This window comes from Anser anser (assembly GCF_964211835.1).
Source record: "Anser anser genome assembly, chromosome: 2".
NCBI classification, from domain to species: domain Eukaryota; kingdom Metazoa; phylum Chordata; class Aves; order Anseriformes; family Anatidae; genus Anser; species Anser anser.
The window spans coordinates 111,070,843-111,089,065 of record NC_139721.1 but is presented as its reverse complement, the minus strand read 5'-3'; the positions used below and the strand labels follow the sequence as shown (position 1 = coordinate 111,089,065).

The following is an 18,223-nucleotide window of genomic DNA, read 5'->3' as shown; positions in this document are numbered from 1 at the left end:
TCGTGGCACCCCCGTGGGCTGCGCGACGGGCGAGTCGCGCCGGGGCCGAGCTCCCCAAGGGGCGTTTGGGGACCGCTGGCACCGGCTGCGGCGCGCACCGGGACCCCTCCCGGGGCCGGGCGGCGGGGGGGGAGCCAACAGGTGAGCGCCCCGCGCCGCCTCCGCCACGGAAAACGCCTCGGCCCGGCCCTAGCGGGCACCGGCCCGCATGGCAGCCCTCCGGCCGAGCCCGCCGGGACCCCCGGGTCGGGCTGCCCCCTCCCCGGGGCCGGGCAGGTGAGCCGGGATCCCCGGCACGGCCCCCGCCGTGACAGCCCGGCGAGGTGGGGGGGTAAACGGGGGGCCGGGGGGGCCCCTGGGGGGGGGGTCAGGGGGTTCACGGTGGGGATCGGGGCGCGCCGTGGGAAGGGGACGGGAGGCGCCCACCAGGGGGATTGGGGGTGCCCCCGGTCCTGGCAGCCCCCCCCCCCCGTAACTTGGCGGAGCCCACGAGGGCCAGGCGCGCCCCCGAAAAGGGCGAGGACAAAGGAAGCCCCCGAGCGGGGGGCGGCGGGCACCGGGGGATGGGGGGGACCCGGAGGACAGGGGGGTGGGGGGTGGTCGCGGCACCGGGCTGGGGGGGCGCCGTGGGGGGGGCTGCGGGGGTCGCCGCCGCCCCGCGAGGCACTGACCTGCTGCAGGGGCATTTCCGAGGGCGGCGGCGGCGGCGGGCGGCGGCGGGCCGGGGGCGGCCGGGGCCGGGGCCGGGGCTCGGGCTGTCCCAGGCCGGCGGCAGGAGGAGGAAGCGGCGTCCCCCTCCCCCCGCTCGGCTCGGCTCGGCTCGGCTCGGCCCCCCCCGCCCGCCCGGCTCCCAGTCACAGCCGCGGCCTCGGCGCACGTGTGCGAGACGTCACCGGCGGCTCCGGGGGCGAAGCGGAGACACCGGCGGGGCACGGCGCGGCCCGGCCCCCGGCCCCCCGCCCGCCGCCCCCCGGCCCGGCCCCGGCGGGGGAAGGGGGCTCCGGCCCCGGGCAGCGGGGTCCCCCCCGCGCCGGCTGCTCGCTCGCTGCGCCCGGGGCTGCGGGACGTGGCTGGGGGGGGGGTGGGGGTTCTTTTCTCTTTTTTTTTTTTCTTTTCTTTTCCTTTTTTTTTTTTTTTCCTCTTTTTTGCAATAAGACCCGGCGGCCCGGGCCGGAGCGGGGCGGGGGGGTAGGAAGGAGCCAGGAAAGTTTATTGCAACAAAGCGCCGTCTCCGCCTTTCCTGCCCCCCGCCCCGGGCCCGGACGGCGGCGGGGAGCCGTGGGCAGGAAGAGGGCCTGCCTGGCGCCGATCCCCACCGTCCCCTTCACCCTCCCGCGGGGCCGGGGGAAAATTACCGGGGGGCGGCCTCCGCCTCCGCCGAGAGCGGGCTGCAGCAGCGCCGTCCTGCCGGCGGGTCCGTGGGGGGTGCAGTACAGCGAGCTGCCAGCGGGCTGGCCCCCATCCGCCGCCGGGGCAAAGGCACCGGGAGCCTGGGCAGCAGCGGCGGCGGCGGCGGCGGCGGAGGAGACAACACAGGGCGCCCCCGCCGCCGCGCCGGTGCTGCGGATCTGGATGAAGGTGCCGGCGGCAAAGCGGGCTGGGAAGGCGGCGGGGGCCACTCTGCAGTCCGAGGGCGGTGCGGGCGGCTGCGCTGCCGGGGCCGGCGGCTGGAGTCCCCTTCTCATCCTTCCCTCCGGCTCTGTCCCCGCAGCCGCGTCGCCTCCTCCCCCCGTCCCTCCCCCCCGGCCTTCCCAGCCGCTTTCCTCTTCGATGCCGAGGCCCCGCGCAAAATACTGGGGGGCGCGGGTGCCGGGGGGGGCCCCGGCTGCAGGATGCGGGGCGCCGGGGGGGGACGGAGGCGGCGGGGCGGGCAGATGCGGCGGATGGAGCGGGGCCGCTCCCGCTGTGTGGGGCCGGCTGGAAAATGGCTCCAGGAAGCGGCGGCTGCTGACAATGAATGAAGGGAAAGGAGACGGGTTACGCGCCAAGGGCCTCCCGCGAAACTCGGATTTCCCGCCCTCTTTTCAAACCAAATTTGCATAGCCACGCCCCCGGGGCGCGCCCCGCCCGCTCCGCCGCCCCATTGGCCTCCGCCGCCGCCCCCGCCGGCCAACGGGCCGCCGCCGCCACGCCCCGCCCGCTCCCCACTGGCCCGGCCGCCGCCGCGATTTGCATGCGGCCCGCGGATTGGCCGCGGGGGCGAGGCTGGGGATTCCCCCTCGGACGGGCCGGGATCCCGGTTCGCCGCCCGCCTGACACTGACAGCTGCGGCGGCGCCCGCCGCAACGTGCCCGGGGGCGGGGCCTGGCGGGGCCACGCCCCCCCCCCGCAGCCACGCCCCCTCCGCGCCACGCCGGGCTTGGCGCGCCCGCGCTGGACCCGGTCTCGTTCCGGATCCCGATCCCGATCCCGATCCCGATCCCGGTCCCGGTGCCGGTGCCGGGTTCCCAGGCGGTACCCCTGCACCGTGGGTGCCTAGGTGGGAAAAGGGCGTCCCTCGTTCTGGGCGCGTTTGTCGTCAGAGGGGGATATTCTCTTCCATTTGGCTCGGGAGAGGCCCTGATTGTGCTCCCGCACGCGACTGCTGGCACTGCACATGAGGAAAGATACAGGCTGGACGGAATCCAGAGGGAAAGAAGAGGAATGAAACACGGTCAGAGAAACGTGCGCTACCACAAGGGTTGGTTTTTGTTTTCCCGGGGTGAAAAGCAGGGGAAGAGGACACGGCAATGGTGACCTGGTACAAAAAAAAAAAAAGAGGTCACAAAGAGATTGCTTTTCCTCCAAAGAGAAAGTAATGGACTTTCTTAGCAATCCTAAATTCAGCCTAGATAACTGGGGGGCAATTGATAGTAAAGTGGGGCAGCCCAGCATCAGGCTACCCGGGGATACTGGAGGTTTTCAAACAGACAAGGGAGACTTCTTTTATGGATAATACAAGCTTGGTCTGTTCACTCAGGACCTTCCCAAGTCTTCACATGGTCCTTCCAGCTCAGGCAGGAGCTGGGCTTGGCTGAAACACGTCACATTATTCTGCAGAACTGTAGCATTGCTTAAAATTTCAGCTAAATCTGCGGTTCTGCTATTGTGGATCACTCCTTAGGTGCCAGCCAGCAATGCCTAGCTTTGTGCCCGTGCAGCTGAGAGATGTGCTCAGCGTGCCTTGGCCATGGCGGGCATAGCAGCACCTTGCTGGCTGGGGGACGTACATCCCTGAGCCTCAGCAGGAGGGGAGAGCAGCACAAATCTCTCTGTGCTGCAGAGTTCTTTCATTCCAGTCACATTACTTCATTTTCTCACCTTCATTCATCAACTCCAGAACCATTAGACCCAAACCTATGGAAAAAAGAAAAGTCTTTTGGAGCAGCAAGACAAAGCAGAAAAACGTTGCTTCCTTCAAATTCTCTCCACACTGAGGTATGCCACCACCTGGAAAAAAAGGATTACTTCTCACCCTGGGCATTTTACATGTGTAATCCCTTTCACAGTCTTGTTTTCCTTACCGCAGGAGGCACGGGCTTCAACCACAAACATCTTCAGTCTTCTTCTGGGTTGCCTTTTATTGTCTTCCTGTGTCGTGCTGTCTTGCATCTTCAGGTAACCATCCGTCATGTGGCAGAGTCCTGTGCCAGGACCGGCTGCCTTTTAGCAGGAGTTTACAGGGGCACATCCAGGGGCCAAAGCAGGGCAGATGCAGAGGAGTGAGGGCAGCGGGTGAGTGGGGATCTAAAAGTCCAGATATAGAGAACTATGAATGCATTCAGGCAGTAAGCTTGCTTATAGTTTAAAATAAAGTTGGTTTCCTTTGTTGTTGTTGTTGTTTTGTTTTATTTCCCCATGTATGGAAGTGGTAACACTGCATAGCTTTTGCATATCCTAGAGGAAAGGGAATGGTAATAACAGGAAAGACCGTTCACCATAGTCAGCAATTGAAAGAGTAATGGGGACCCCTCAGGAAGGAAAGGTGTCAAAAAAGACATCTAGGAAACAATGTGGATAGAGACAACAGTCAGAGAGAGGGAGAGAGAGAGAGAGAGAGAGAGAGAGGGAGGGAGGGAGGGATGGAGGGATGGATGAAGAGAGAGAGAGAAGGGAGGAAGGAAGGAAGGAAGGAGGCAAGGAAGGAAGGAAGGAAGGAGGGAGGAAGGAAGGGGGAAAGGGGGGAAAAAAGGAAATAACCAAGGATCCTTCAAGGTGAAGAGAAGAAATATGGGCTGTGCCATTACATGATAATGAAAGAAAAGCAGTAAGGAAGAACGTAACAGGGCACAAACATAGCAAAGTGACAACAGCAAAAAGGAGAGTCACTGAAACAGATTTTTAAAGAGAAAGAACAGAGAAAGACTAAAGTGTACAAATAGCCATGTAGACATAGTAGAAGTAGCTAGAATCCCTGAAGCAGAAGCTAAACATAGTTAAACAGGGACCAAAAGAGGCAGTGAATAGACCGAGGCAGAGTACAATTCAGAAGTCAGTGTCATGTATCGGTTCTGCCATTATCAAAGTTTATCGTAGGTTATTACTCTGTAAGCTGAGAGGCTGAAATAAAAGTAGAGCTAAACTATTAACAGTTAAATCCTATATTGTTTATCTGAATGCTGTTTTTCAGTTGAAATTGTGAAGGAAAAGGGTCTGGCTTAGTGCATAAGAAAGGTTGAATGCTTTCAAGAACGAAGCAAAGCCCTGCTATACTCAGAAGGACAGATTAGGGCACTTTAACTGAGCTGCAATAAACCCAGGAACATTTAATCTATTTTCATGTAAGAAAAATAGTAGGAAATAAATCCTTACCCCAGCAGGAAGAAATTCTGCTGGGTAGCAAGGCTGTGTAACCAGACTTAAGAGTCACAACCCAGAAATATGCACCCACCAAAGGGGGTGGCCAGGAGATGGGGCCTGTAAGATGTGAATGGGGAGGTAGTTTGTTCCTGTCTTTTAGAGAATTAGAGTTGTGCTGAGACTGTGCTGGGGCTGGTGGAGAAACTTGAAGAAAAGCATGGGGTTCATCTGAAAAGTAAACTTTGCTGTCAGTGAACTGACTTGTGCAGAAAACACTCCAGGAGAAGAGGTGCATTTTTGTTTTCTTTTTAAAACAGAATCCTGTGGCAAATATTTCATTTTGCAGTGCGACCTATTAAATATATAATTTGTCTATTAATGGACAGAACCTAAAGAAAGGGGAAGGTAGAACAAACATAAGAAGTGTAAAGAGATCTACATCAAGCAAGCTACTTGCAGGGCCACAAACCCGTGTTGGTCTATAAAAAATAGATTTCTCTCTCCTGGGATGTTATCATCCAGGTACGTAGTGCAGAGAAAATACCCTGCAGACCTCAAGGGATTAGGAGATACTATAACTGAGACTGATGTGCAGCTGTGATTTATCTTTCCTTGTGAGTATTTACTGTAATCCTATCTTTACCTTTATGATGCTATGCAATTTTCCCTACACAGTGCAACTTAGGTAAAAGGCTGTATTTGTCCTAAAATGGATGGACCTGTGTAATGAAGATTGCTTCCTTTGGGGTTCTGACTGTTGTTACGGGTAGTGAAAGCAACAGCAGAGATTAAAATTTGCCTCAATGTTAAAATGTTTAGAAGCTGCCCTTGAGACCTGGATTCTCGTGTGACTTCTCCCATGAAGAAGATTCTGCACAACGTAGAAATGAAGACTGAGAAAAAAAATCCTGATTAAAAAACTGTCTTTAAGAAAGGTTTATATAATAAGAAGCAAATAAATGTATAGTACTGCATATGGAAGAATTATGAAGACACAAAATATTGAACAGCTTCTTACTATGAGACCTTCCCATCCTACAAATCAAATGGAGTATTGTGTAGCAACAATGCATATTGTGTAGCAATAACATACATTCAAGTGGCAGAGCAGAGATTGTACAAAACAAACAAACAAGCAAACAAAAACTTATGCCATTTCTTAAACTTTGGAGGTCAGCATCACAGCCGGGCAAGGGAGAGTTGAGAAAGGAGGGAAGGGATTATGTGCTCAGGATCATACATCTGGAACACAGTTTGCATGACAGCAAGTGGACATCCAGGGGGAGTGTAAGAGTGGTAGGATATGTGGTTCCTGCTATCGCTGAAAGTCTGACATCCCATCATCCAGGTTGTTAATAAAAGCGTTGAACACTGTGGGCCCCAGTATTGACCCCTACCAGTCACCACTATAGATTGACCTCCAGCTGGACATTGTGCTGTTGATGACAACCCTCTGGGCCTCACAGTTCAGACAGTTCTCAGTCCACCTCACTGTCCATTTACATTGCCCATACTTTATCCATTTTTCTATGAGGATGTTACGGAGCCTTACTGAAGTCAAAATAAGCAACAATCACTGTTCTCCTCTCATTCCCTGAACCAGTGATCTCCCTGTAGAAGGCTACCAGTTTGGTCAAGCATGACTCCCTCCTCATAAATCCGTGCTGACTACACCCAATTACCTTTCCGTCCTTCATATGTCTGGAAATGGTCTCCAGGATAATTTGATCCATCAACTTCTTGGATATTAGGATGAGGCTGTCAGGTCTGCAATTCCCTGATCTTTCTTCTTGAAGAAAGTATTGACATTTCTTTTCTTCCAGTTGTGAGGAACCTCTCCCAGTCACCATGACCTTTCACAGATTATCAAGAGTGTCCTCACAGTGATTTTGGCCAGCTCCCTCACCACTCATGGGTGCATACTGTCAGGTTTCATGAACGTGTGTATATCCAGTTAGATATGAGTTTGGCTGAGGCAAGGAAGGTACTCTTCCTCAGCTTCTTGCATGTCCTTTGTCACCAAGTCCCTTGCCCCAGTCAGCAGTGGGCCCACATTTTCCCTGATCTTCCTTTTGCTGTTGATGTACCTAAGGAAGTTCTTCTTGTTGCCCTTTACATCCCTCTCTAGATTCAACTCCAGGTAGGCGTTGGCTTTCCTAACCCCATCCCTGTATGCTTGGACAGCATCTCCATATTGTTGCTCAGTCATCTGTCCCTGCTTCCACTTCTTATATGCTTCCTTCCCACATTTGTCAGGAGCTCTTTGTTCATCCATGCCAGCCTCTTGCTGCCTTTCCTTGATTTCCTGCTTGCTGGGATGGACCAATCTTGAGCTTGGAGCAGCTCATCCCAAAAATGTTGGAAAATGATCCCAAAAGTTGGAAAGCAACAACTCTTTTGGACCCCTCTTCTCTTCAGGACAGTTTCCCATGGGATTCTTCCAAGAAGATCCTTGAACAAGCCAAAGTCTGCTCTCCTCCAGTCTGAGTTGTGATCAACCTTTGGCTTTGTTCTGTCCACTCACAATTGCCAAGTTAGGATGACATCTTCCGAAGCTGCAGATACCAAGTGTCGGTGAATCTCTGCTAAGAAACTGCAAGCTGTGATGTGTTAAACCTATCCTTGACACAATTACAAGTCTTTGCTCCAAAGAAAAGCCTGCCAGAATTTTTAAAGATAGCTTATGTTTCCTTGCTTTGTTTCTCAAGTAGTTCAATAGTTCTGTCCAAAATAGTCCGGCTAAGGACAGCGCCTCATTGAAATTCCAGACCAAATGATTTAGCTTTCAGAAGGCTACTGATGACTGAAAAACTGGGTTTCAGAATGAGAAATGTTGGACAGCCTTAAGTATAGGCATGCCTACCTGCCCATATTTGTAATTGAAACATTATTGGATATAATCTGATTCCGCAACCTTTGAGCACAGTTTGTGTCATTAGACCCTTGTTTCCTCTTAGTGGGATTACCATTTACTCACTTAAAAACAAACATCCAACTAGTCAAGTAAAAAAAATAATGAACCCTTGGAGAGTAAATGCCTAATTACTGGACAAACTCCTTTTTTACACTTATAAAAATTATAGGGACTATAATGATGTTTGCTAGGATAGAGACCAAATTAAAAAATAGAGAGAGAGAAAAGAGAGAAACAAAACTAAACAAAAAATAAACTGACTTTTTATTCTGTAATTTCTACTAGGAATTTGATCTAAGAATTTACGAGTGGAATGTCTCCTATGAGAAGCATGTGATCTAGTTTCTGGATGTATTTACTTAATGATTTCTGGAAACATTTGCAGGACCATCGTCCCTTATTTTTTGAAAGGCATTGACTTTGAAATGTCACTTTGACATTAAAAAAAAAAAAAGTATAGGTACAGCCTTTTTTACCAGTGAGCCATCCCTCCCGTTTCAATGGTTTCAAGAAAAGCAGCAGAAAACCTTACCAGAAAGGGGGCATATTGTAAATCTATATCATTTAAAGATGTCTTATTCCAGAGGTGAGAGAAGTATAGTTCTAAGTGTAGAAGTGAATAGTGGGGGAAAATTGTCAGAGCTTCCTTTGGTGGCATCTTTTCAGCAGAAATGATTTTCTGGTTCACGAGAGTTTATTTTTTGGGATTAATGATTATTAGTATTTTTTTTTAACTGTTGGCAGGTTCATAAAAGTCTGCTGATAATAGTCTTCTTCAGTAAGAATCTCAGTTCTTTGCATGTAGTCATGCATTTATGTTAAAAAACTATTCTGTGTATATCTATAAGCTTGTTAATGCCTTCCATTTCTATACTTCATCACCTAGATCTAGTGGTAAAGATATAATTTTTATTTGCGGCACAAAATTTAAGAAAATACAATAAAAATAATACATGCATTATAAATTCTTTATGTCAGCACATTTCTGCATTACGGAGGATTTTAGCGAGGAACATTGACTCTGACTATCTGTTTGAAGAGATGGAAAGGAACTATGCCCCTATCATGGAAAGACAGAAACATATGCTTGACTTTTTATGCAGACTAGTTATCACAAGGTGACTTTATGCATCTGGGTACTACAGGATTAGTGGATAGCCTTCTTGCTGGACTGTTCATCTTTCTGTTGCAACTTTCTGCCTTTTTTTTTTTTATAGGATTAGTGCAAATGTCGCAGTTCTCAATCATCAGGAATACGACTCAGTGCAGGGGGTTTCACTAGGAGGGAAAACAGACATGGGGTCCACTCCTGCGTGGTGGGTTCCAATCCTTTTGGTCAATTCAAGTTATTTAAGGACTTTTTAGATGGAAGCCAGTTACAGTTCTAGTGGCACTGGCGCTAGTGAATGAGAACGGACAGAAACCCCCTGAGAGCACTACACGATGCTTGGCAGTCCCAGCAAGCAGGTCATCATCCATAGAGTAGCCATTGGCTGTTCCTACGTGCAGAGTTAGCTTACAAAGTATTTCACTGCTCTATCCTAGCCACCTGATCCTTTGCTTTTTCACATGGAAACACCCAGGCACAAATCGTTTTAAACTTCTGCAGATGCCTGACCTTGCTCTGAGAACATGTCACTGGAAAGAAGGCAAAAGAAAAGGGTTTTTCATCTGCCTTACACTCTAGTGCCTAAAACATGCAGCTGGCATGAACTACCCAGGTTAACACCACGTTACTGCTTTATACATAACAAAAATGTGCATGTGCACAGAAGACTCATGGATTGTTCCGGTAGCAATCTGTGTCAATTCCATCTTTGCGAGTTTCCTGCATTTTCTTCACTGGATTGAGGGCTGGAATCCAGGTCTTTTAATCAGATTGATAACTTGAAATCACTTGCTGAGGAGCCACTGTCACAGTGGTTTGGTGGGCAGTGAAACAGCTCTGTGGGAGAGCACCCACAGTCTGGGCACTCTCCTAGGACAGAGATGTATGTTTGGGCCAAAGCAGGCAGAAGACAAAATCGAACCCAGCTCTCCATTAGCCTCACAAATGTTCTTGCTGTTGTGGGAAAACAAAGAGAGAAAATTCCAACTTCTTCTCTGTGAGTAGTTTGCTGTGAAGATCCAGGTGAAGACCCCACCTCTGTCCTCACCATCCCCCACTGACAAGCTCCCTGCTCATTTTTGCCTTTTTGGAGGGAGGATAGAGAGAGGCAGTTCTCAATCCTGGGTGCTTGTTTCTCTCCATGCATTGGGTAGGAAGAGCTTGGGTGTTTGGTTCAGGTACACAGATTTCTCTAAGCAGCACAGGAACAGCTCCTAAGTGTGCAGTTACTTTGCAGGAGCCTGGGCTGGCAATGAGGTTATGCAGGTGGCAGAAACTGAGGAAGAGAATTAATGGCTGAGTGGCTGGCAGAAATCTTTCCTTCTTTGGGACAGAGCCTACAAGACGGGCACCACAGTGCTGATCTTATGTTCCCTCCATGAATCCAGTTTGAAATTACCTCTTATTACAGGAGGCAGAAGCAAGACTATTTCATTAGGGCTCTGTCTCGTCTGTAACTCAAAGATTTTCATCTCCGTGTACACAAGGTCTCCTTTATCCTTCTTTAACTAGTGGGCTTGTTGTAGAAAAGTTATACTAGTGGAATTTCTTAATTCAATCCAGGTTTGTTACGTTTCTTTTCTACATTCATCCAGATCAGATAAACCTTATGCTGTATTTACTTTTTTGAATGCTTGCCTAAAGAGTCTATGCACTGAGGCTGTTTCTCATAATGTGCTGACTTTTGGAACTGACTCTTTATTTACAGGCTTTGGCAAAATGGTTAGATTTATTATTAATTAACCAGAAAACCAACAGCCCTTTGTTTTAGAAAGGTACAGAGTTGCACAAAGGAATACTGTGTTACTGAAATTACAAATTTCCTTCTGATTTAATTAATAATTCATATTATCTGTGGTTTGATAGTATAGGTATTACCATTTTTGGAGGGATAAATCCTTTTCTTGCTTCTCTTTTACTTCTGAACTTCCATAATATTTCATGAACCCTCACTGCCTCAATATTTTTTGTAAGGTTTGTTGAGACAATAGTTAAAATGTTCAGTGCCTTGTGAAGAGGCATTTCTTTATTGTGCTTTTCTTTCTTTCTTTCTTTCTTTCTTTCTTTCTTTCTTTCTTTCTTTCTTTCTTTCTTTCTCTTTCTTTCTTTCTTTCTTTCTTTCTTTCTTTCTTTCTTTCTTTTTCTTTCTTTCTTTCTTTCTTTCTTTCTTTCTTTCTTTCTTTCTTTCTTTCTTTCTTTCGTTCTTTCTTTCTATTTCTTTCTTTCTTTCTTTCTTTCTTTCTTTTTCTTGCTTTTTTTTAATTTTATTAAATAAATCCATGTTTGCAAACTTTCACTTCCCAGCATGTAAATGTAACATCAGTTATCATTTTTCTTTACTTTGAATTGTTTTGTTGCAGAAATATGGTCTTACTTCTCTAATACTTAGCAGCTTGTCCAAAATCTCATACTTCATCATCACAGGAGTGTTACTGTGAGACATGAATTTTGGAGGCATCAAAAATATTTAAAGCAAATAATAATGCTCTCAGATAATGCTTGAATGTTATTTCCATATAGAAAGGCTTCAGAACCCCATTACTTTTAGACTGTAGTGGAAATCAGGTTAGCAAAATCCCATGGTTTCCACGCTGGGTCAGAACTATCCCTGTGAGACTATCTTCTGCCTACCATATTGGAAGTGGGGTGTTAATGGAGCATGATGCTAATGAAGCCATTTAGGGAATTCCTTTTTTTCTGACTTCCAGCTTTCTGTTTTGTCCAGAGCTGTTCAAATTAGGCACCTCCTGGAGTCACACGACCATGGGGTACAGGAAGAGTGATCCAAAATCATCCATAGCTGATTGAGACTTAAGCATTGACCCTAATAGCCTCTGCCCTTAGGCTGCAGCTGCCAGCTGACAAGTTGACAGCTTGGGCAGAAGCTGTCACTGCCACCAGAAGCAGCAGACCTGTCTTTCACTTATCATTTGTTCCTGTCCCTGTGCTACCCCTCCCTTTGCCGGTGGCTGGGGAACCGATCTGAGTTAAAGCCAACTACTGTTTGGGCTGGGTTAGTCCTAACTTGTACCACTTTCCTGTTGTTGTACCTGTTTTGCGGCAGGGCCACACATAATTTTTTTAGTGCCAATAAAAGGAAGGGGGGCAGAGTGAGAGAGGGACGGTCAGGTAGGTGCCTAGGGAAAAGAGAACTGAGACACCACCAGCTCAAAGCATCCATGAAACTCCAGCCTTTGTCTTGGCTGTGTCTTGGAGAAGTGCAGTTAATGCTGTCGTTTGAATTCTTGGTATGCTTTACCATGCTTTGACTGTTTCTTATTCATTTCAGCATGATAACACACTGCTTCCTGCTTCTCTGGGCTTTTCTTAGCACTCCTGCTTTCCGAGCTGTGATCCTAGGAGCATGGAGTTCAATGAAGATGTGGCTGTCTCAGCTGCCTACAACGCAGGCAGGACAGTGGAGTCTGGTGGCCAAAGAGAAAATCGCATCCGCCATGATCACCCCTTCCACCGGTGAGGTCTTCAGCAAGCAGCTCTGGCCTTATAACTTCTGTTCCATGTGCACAACAGCCCCACGCATGTTTCTTTGTGGCTGAACCCCAGATGGACATAGTGCTTGCAAGCTCCCGACAGCAGTCCCTGTATTGTATTGACTCTAGAAGCGATGTTAACAGTATCAATGTTTTCTCTTGTTGCTCTGGCTCCGGGCTGTGCTTGGTTTGTTGGGGTGCAGATGCAGAGCCAAGTTTCCTCATATGTAGAGCTAAGGGTTGGTATGAGTAAGGTAAGGTTGAGAAACTGGGACAGTGCCAGTTGTCCACTCTCCAGGACCCCTCTATACAAAATGCATGCAGGGGTGATACTATCTGTCCCCCAAATCAGCAGAAGAACCAGCTGCAGATGCAGCTGGAGCAGACAGCTACAGGAACAGCTGCTGATCAGTCTCTTGATCTCAGTTTTAATATACACCAAGGTCCCTTTTGTCTGTTTTTCTTATTATTTTCTTAGGTTGGCCTTTCTCAGAACCTCCTCCCACCAAACCATGACATTTCCTGCAATGACTTCATAGCACTTGGTTTTGCTTTGGTATCACCAGTCTTTATCTCTTTAAAATAAAAAACATTCTCTTTGCAACTCCATGGGCATCATCACAATGACAGGGATTGCAAACACTAGAATAGTTGGTTGTTGAGGTTGTGAGAGGTGGTGGTGAGATGGGAGGGACTCTGAGTATTACAAAGATGAGCAAATCTTTCTCCCTTCTTCTGGAGAACTTTTATATGCAAAAGCTGAGATGTTATGGTATGGCTGTCAAAGTTTTAGAAAATGATCAAGTTTGTGGAAGGGGTAGGTGCAAAATAAGACACTAATGTAAATTGATCTGTACTTCTATTAGAGAATAGTGTCTGTTGTGATGCAATCCTTGCCTGCAAGGAAAATCTCTTGTCAAGTTTTCTGGTCCCGCTCTGTCCCCAGGCTTGGGCACAACACATGCGTAAAGATTTTAGGATTTGATTCTCAAAATGATCAGTCTGGTTAGGCAACTTTTACAAAAACAGAGATTCAAGCCCATGAAAATCCTCAGTAGCTGAACATCAACATTTAGAAACTAACGAGAGTAGCTGCTGAAAGAAGCATATACTTCCAAAGTGCAATATTATTTATCAAAGTTAACAGAACAGAACTTTTTTTTATTATTATTATTTTATTTTGTGTAAAATATCTGTCTTACAATCAGAATTCTAAACATAGCAGACAACAAAATAGAGTGTTGTACCCTGTTTTCCATAAACAATTTAGCATTTCAATTTCAGAAAGTGTATGATGCAAGTAGGGTTAGCCGTGCGGGGGTACAAATGAGTTCTTGTTTTAGTCCTCAATTCATTTTTAAGTGTGACTCATCTGGGAAGATCTTGTCATTCTGGGAAAAAGGCAGCAATAAATCGGTTGGGAAACAGCAGATTTCTTCGGATCTAACATGTATATGAATTTGCAGTATGCCATTTCTAAGATTGCGAAACGGATGGATAACTTTAGGACCATGGAAACTTTGGAGACTGCTGTACTGAGATTAGTGAGGTGTTCATGAACTAGTCAACTACTTCATCAAAGTTGTATCAAATGTTATGTCTCTCTGCATTCCAGGAAAGATTGTGGGTAAGTATTCAATCTCTCAGAAACACAAGAAATCTCATATTTTGAGCTAAAGAACACCAAAGACAATAGGATAGTTCCATACTTCTGATTTACCCAGTGGAGCAGCACTACTGACATACAGACAAGGTCCAAGGAGAGGTATAAAATGAGCTGCCTGACGATTTCTTTCTAGATCTAAAGGAGGCAAGAAGCCTCTGAAAGGGTGCCATGCTGCAGAACAAAGAGCCAAACATTGTGTACATGTACTTGGCACGCGCATATGTTGCTGATGGAAGATACTGGAGGTAACTTAGCAGAGAGCTATAGAAGCAGAAAATAGTTGGCTGCCAAGACCTCTGGTGAGTATACAGGTCAGCGTCCCACTTGAAGCAGAATTATTGCTTGACTAGATCACATCAGATGTGACTTTGAGATGGAAGCATCGTGATAGACAGCATGAACAATCTTCTGATTAGAAGCTCAGTGATAACAAGTTATAGATTTTTTTTTCCATATGCAATGGTCATAACCTTATCCACACACACTTCTTCAGTTCACTGTCACTTCTCTGTTCTCTTTCAAGTCACAAAAGCATTAGTCACCTACCAGAACAACTGTGCAAAACAACAAGAAAATGAAAAGATACATATCCAATTCTTCTCAGCTGTGCCTTAGAAACCCTCTACACCCACTGTCAGTTTCCAATCATTTTAAATTGTTGTGTACTTAAAGCACGTATTGCTACTGAGAAAATACTTACAAATGGAATAACTAAGTGCAGTCAAGCTTTTTGAATAGGTAGCTTTCCTTGCTGTTGCCTACTTACGCTGTTTGTACTTTAGGTTTTTAAAAAAATTGTTTGTGCTAGCACAAGTACAAGGTCAGTGAGTAATTCAGTGAGTACTGATTTCACAGGAATGCTAGCAGAGTATGTTAAAAAAGTTGATGCTGAGCAATATAGCTTGCTACAACCTGCCAGCAAAATCTCAAGTAAGTTTATCTGTCCACAGATGTATGTGTTACAGCGAAAGTAACAGTATCTAGGAACACTTCTGGACATGTTCACCATTCTCCCTAAACATTTCTGGCCATGGTTCAGGAATCACTCTGGGCACAGGCCCCTTCCTGGTAAAGCATCTGAATCATAACCACTGTTTTGCGGAATATTATGGATTCCTAATTTCACTGACATGTCCACCCAATGGCTTGTGCTTTAATAGAATGCAAAACTGCAGTTCCTGGAAAGGAATTTAAACTGGATTTTAAAATCAAAAGAGATGGAACATTCCCCATACAGGTGAGGAGTGGGAAGTGAGGGGGTGCGAAGGGGGGAGTTGGGATTGAATTTATTTATTTGGGAGGGAATCATTTGAGTTTACTGTTTTGGAGTACATGGCTGCAAGTTCCAGTCACTGATGTGTTCTTTTTTTCCTTTTTTTTTTTCCCTGCTAGTCCATGGTGATTCAGTTCTTTCTGCTTCAGAAGATACTTATACACTGTAATCAAGCTTAATTTTTATAACATTGTGTTTTCCATTTCTCTGTTCATAAGGCATAATAATGCTGTTCTTTTCTGCATCAACACCCATTTTCGACATCCTTTTAAATAAGGATAGCTTAATGCAGTTATGTGGACTTCTACTGTAGTCCTAGTTCTCAGTCCCCTCCCTCTTACCTTTTCTCTCTGCACTGATTTCCAAGTCATACCAATTCTCAGCATCACACTTGAAGACTTTGTTCACCTTTGTCCAGCCTACAGTCTCTCATGTTGTAGGCAGAGCCTGTGTTTCTTGTTTCAGTAGTATGTTTTGCTATTGTTTGTTTGAAAAGGTCCAGGTCACCCAAGAATGACTAAGATCACTCTGTACAAGTGCCCTGTCCTTGCAAGTAACTCTAATCAGGCAAATCTGTGTTGTCCACAAATATTACAAGATGTGACTTCATATTTACAAACGTAACAATTCTACTATCTTCATTTAATAATAACGCAAAATATAATAATGTCAGAATGTCAAACTAACAAAGGTCTGCATAAATATCTTTCTTTTTGTTAATAGCAACACAGTAACCTTAATTTCCTATTTTTTTTAATTTTTTATTCTACATTGTATTGCTATCCCTTTATCAATTTTCCATTTATTAAGCATTTTTTTTCTCCAAGTATTCTCCATTTTGTAGTTAATATATCTTTTTTTTTTTTCTTGAATATATATATATATTCTTCAGCATATATTTACAGAGCTGCTACAGATCAGACACTTAATGATGACATTCAGGCTTCAGGATCATATTCTTTGGGGCAGGTTTCTTTGAGTTTGGAAGGTTTCTCAAGATCAAAAAAGCCTTACTAAGGAATATCCTGAGCTAGTTTCACTGTAAACTACAAAGGGGCGATGTCAAGATGGAGCCATCAGGCAGTGAAAACAGTATTTGAAAATGCGGATAGTATTATGCAGAAGCTTTGCCTAGTCATTTCTGTATTCTCACCAAAGTCTTTCATGGAGTATCTATCTAATTCTAAAAACAAATTATGAGAGAGAAATAGAACAATTTAACCTAAGTAGCAGTATACATATATATATATATATATACTGTATATATATGAGTAGCAGAATATGACGACTAGTTTGGAGTAAAGCAGAAGTAAAACTTTTGTCCTCATCTGTTCTATTAAACACACATCAGAGCCCTTCCTGAAGCTCAAGGATCTCATGTTTCCATAGGCCAAAGGCATGTACATAGTTTATACAGTCAACATGAACAATCAGTGCAGCTTTTAAAAAACAGCTAATCCATTTCTATTTGTTAGTACCCCAGCTCTGGTCAATCATTTGCTTCTCAGGAAGCCTGCTAACCATCTAGAAGTTTCTACTCTTCTACTTGTGACCATGTATAACATACAACATTCACTTATAACAATATAAAATTTACTTTCCTCTTTACACTCTAGCTGTTAAATGGCTCTTGAAATACTTGCTTGGAGCAACAAGTATTTCCAAGTATGTAGTTCCCTGCTTTTCCCATTTGCAGTCTCGAATTCAGAAACAAACTTCAGGCACTAAAAGGTCTCCAGCTTCACTTTTCAGCAGAAATAACTCAGTTCTCCACCCTTTATCACATTAAAAGAAACAGAGGACAGAAGCAGTCTACCAAATTATTGATATTTTGAGACGAAGCAGTGGGGGGAGAATAACTATCTTTTTTAGATCTAACCAAATAGAGAAAGTTAAAATTGAGATTCCCTATTTTGACTCTCAGTCTTTCCTGTATGTCTCCCTTTTTCTGGAAAGCATCATTTACTGCAGTGTTGTATGTAGTAGGCTCTGAGAAGAAACACTGTACTCAAGGTAGGTGAAGCAGTTTCGAAATGAAAGTAGCATAGGCATTCTTTGCAAGAAGAAACTGTCAGTTAAAAATTCTCATTGTTTTAGGCTATCTGTCTCCTTTGTTACAGAATTTCACACCGTATAAAATGTAAGTCAAACACAATCATTAACTATAGTCACACACTTGGGAAAAAAATTGCTGGCCTTTCCTTAGAATTATGAAGTAGTAGTTGGGATTTTGTTATGCATAGCTCTCTCAGACTTGGAAACCACAAAAACTGTGCAGAAATCTCTTCACTGATGAATGGGAGAGGCTCTGGTACATCCAGCAGAGATAAAGGATGGTTTGTCTACAAGGAATATTTCTGACAATAAAATAATTGCCTCTTGCAGATGGCAATAAATATATCAGACAACAGAGAGCAAAAACCAACTGAAAGGATCTTGCTCTTAGGAACAGTGTGATTTTTGGACCCATGGCTTGTTCAGAATGCTGAACTTCATGTCACAGCAAACCTTTTCATCATTTATAGGTTTTTGTTTCTTTTTTTTTCTTTCCATTATGTCCTTTGGAAATATAAAGGTTATCTCTGCATTTTGCGCTCTTCACCATACACAAAGATGGATATTATATCTGCAGGGATCTTAATGCAACAAATGTGGACTTTGGAAAATAATTATTAATCTCAAGATTCCAGCATGTGTGAGGAACCAAAGGAACAGTTTGAGCAAGGAGTCAGGTCATAATCTATCTGCACACCCAACATGAGTTGAATTGAGCAAGCTAGAATAGGCGTTGCGGCATTAGGTCGTGCTTTACCATCCCATACAGCACAGGGTTGTTTTGGTGTTCCAAAAGCCTGATGTAAAACTCTGGGATTCTGTTACCAACCTGCCCTTCCACTCCCATGCCCAGAAATACTTTGCAGGAGGAAAAATCACTGTACAAAGCCATGGCTTGCCAACGTGGAAAGGATAAAAAGCCTTGCTCTCCTTTACC

At 45.7% G+C, this 18,223-nt stretch overlaps 2 protein-coding genes across 4 annotated transcripts in view; one reads left to right on the top strand and one right to left on the bottom strand.

The window, feature by feature from the left end:
- E2F3 (E2F transcription factor 3) overlaps positions 1–2,012 on the bottom strand; it is a 43,681-nt gene extending 41,669 nt beyond the window's left edge. For 2 of the 3 annotated variants that reach the window (XM_083822838.1, XM_083822839.1), the window contains exon 1: positions 1,356–2,012. In XM_083822838.1, the coding sequence (XP_083678964.1) occupies positions 1,356–1,685 (330 nt within the window). In that variant the 5' untranslated portion in view covers positions 1,686–2,012. Of the gene's footprint in view, positions 1–671; positions 842–1,355 lie in introns of those variants that run through there. The other variant, XM_083822841.1, reaches the window with a different exon arrangement.
- Positions 2,013–2,342: 330 nt separating this feature from the next.
- LOC310893439 (uncharacterized protein) lies at positions 2,343–14,081 on the top strand. Its single transcript, XM_083822429.1, has 4 exons — positions 2,343–2,680; positions 3,320–3,417; positions 3,509–3,597; positions 12,091–14,081. The coding sequence occupies exons 1-4, from the start codon at positions 2,644–2,646 to the stop codon at positions 12,356–12,358; spliced, it is 492 nt and encodes a 163-aa protein (XP_083678555.1). The 5' UTR covers positions 2,343–2,643; the 3' UTR covers positions 12,359–14,081.
- The last annotated feature ends 4,142 nt before the right edge of the window (positions 14,082–18,223 follow it).

Excerpts from the sequence above, each read along its gene's own strand:
- LOC310893439 (XM_083822429.1), top strand. The coding sequence starts at position 2,644 with ATGAAACACGGTCAGAGAAACGTGCGCTACCACAAGG. Across the intron at positions 2,681-3,319 it reads AAACGTGCGCTACCACAAGG|AACCATTAGACCCAAACCTA; the intron begins GTTGGTTTTTGT and ends CATCAACTCCAG. Across the intron at positions 3,418-3,508 it reads CAAATTCTCTCCACACTGAG|GAGGCACGGGCTTCAACCAC; the intron begins GTATGCCACCAC and ends TCCTTACCGCAG.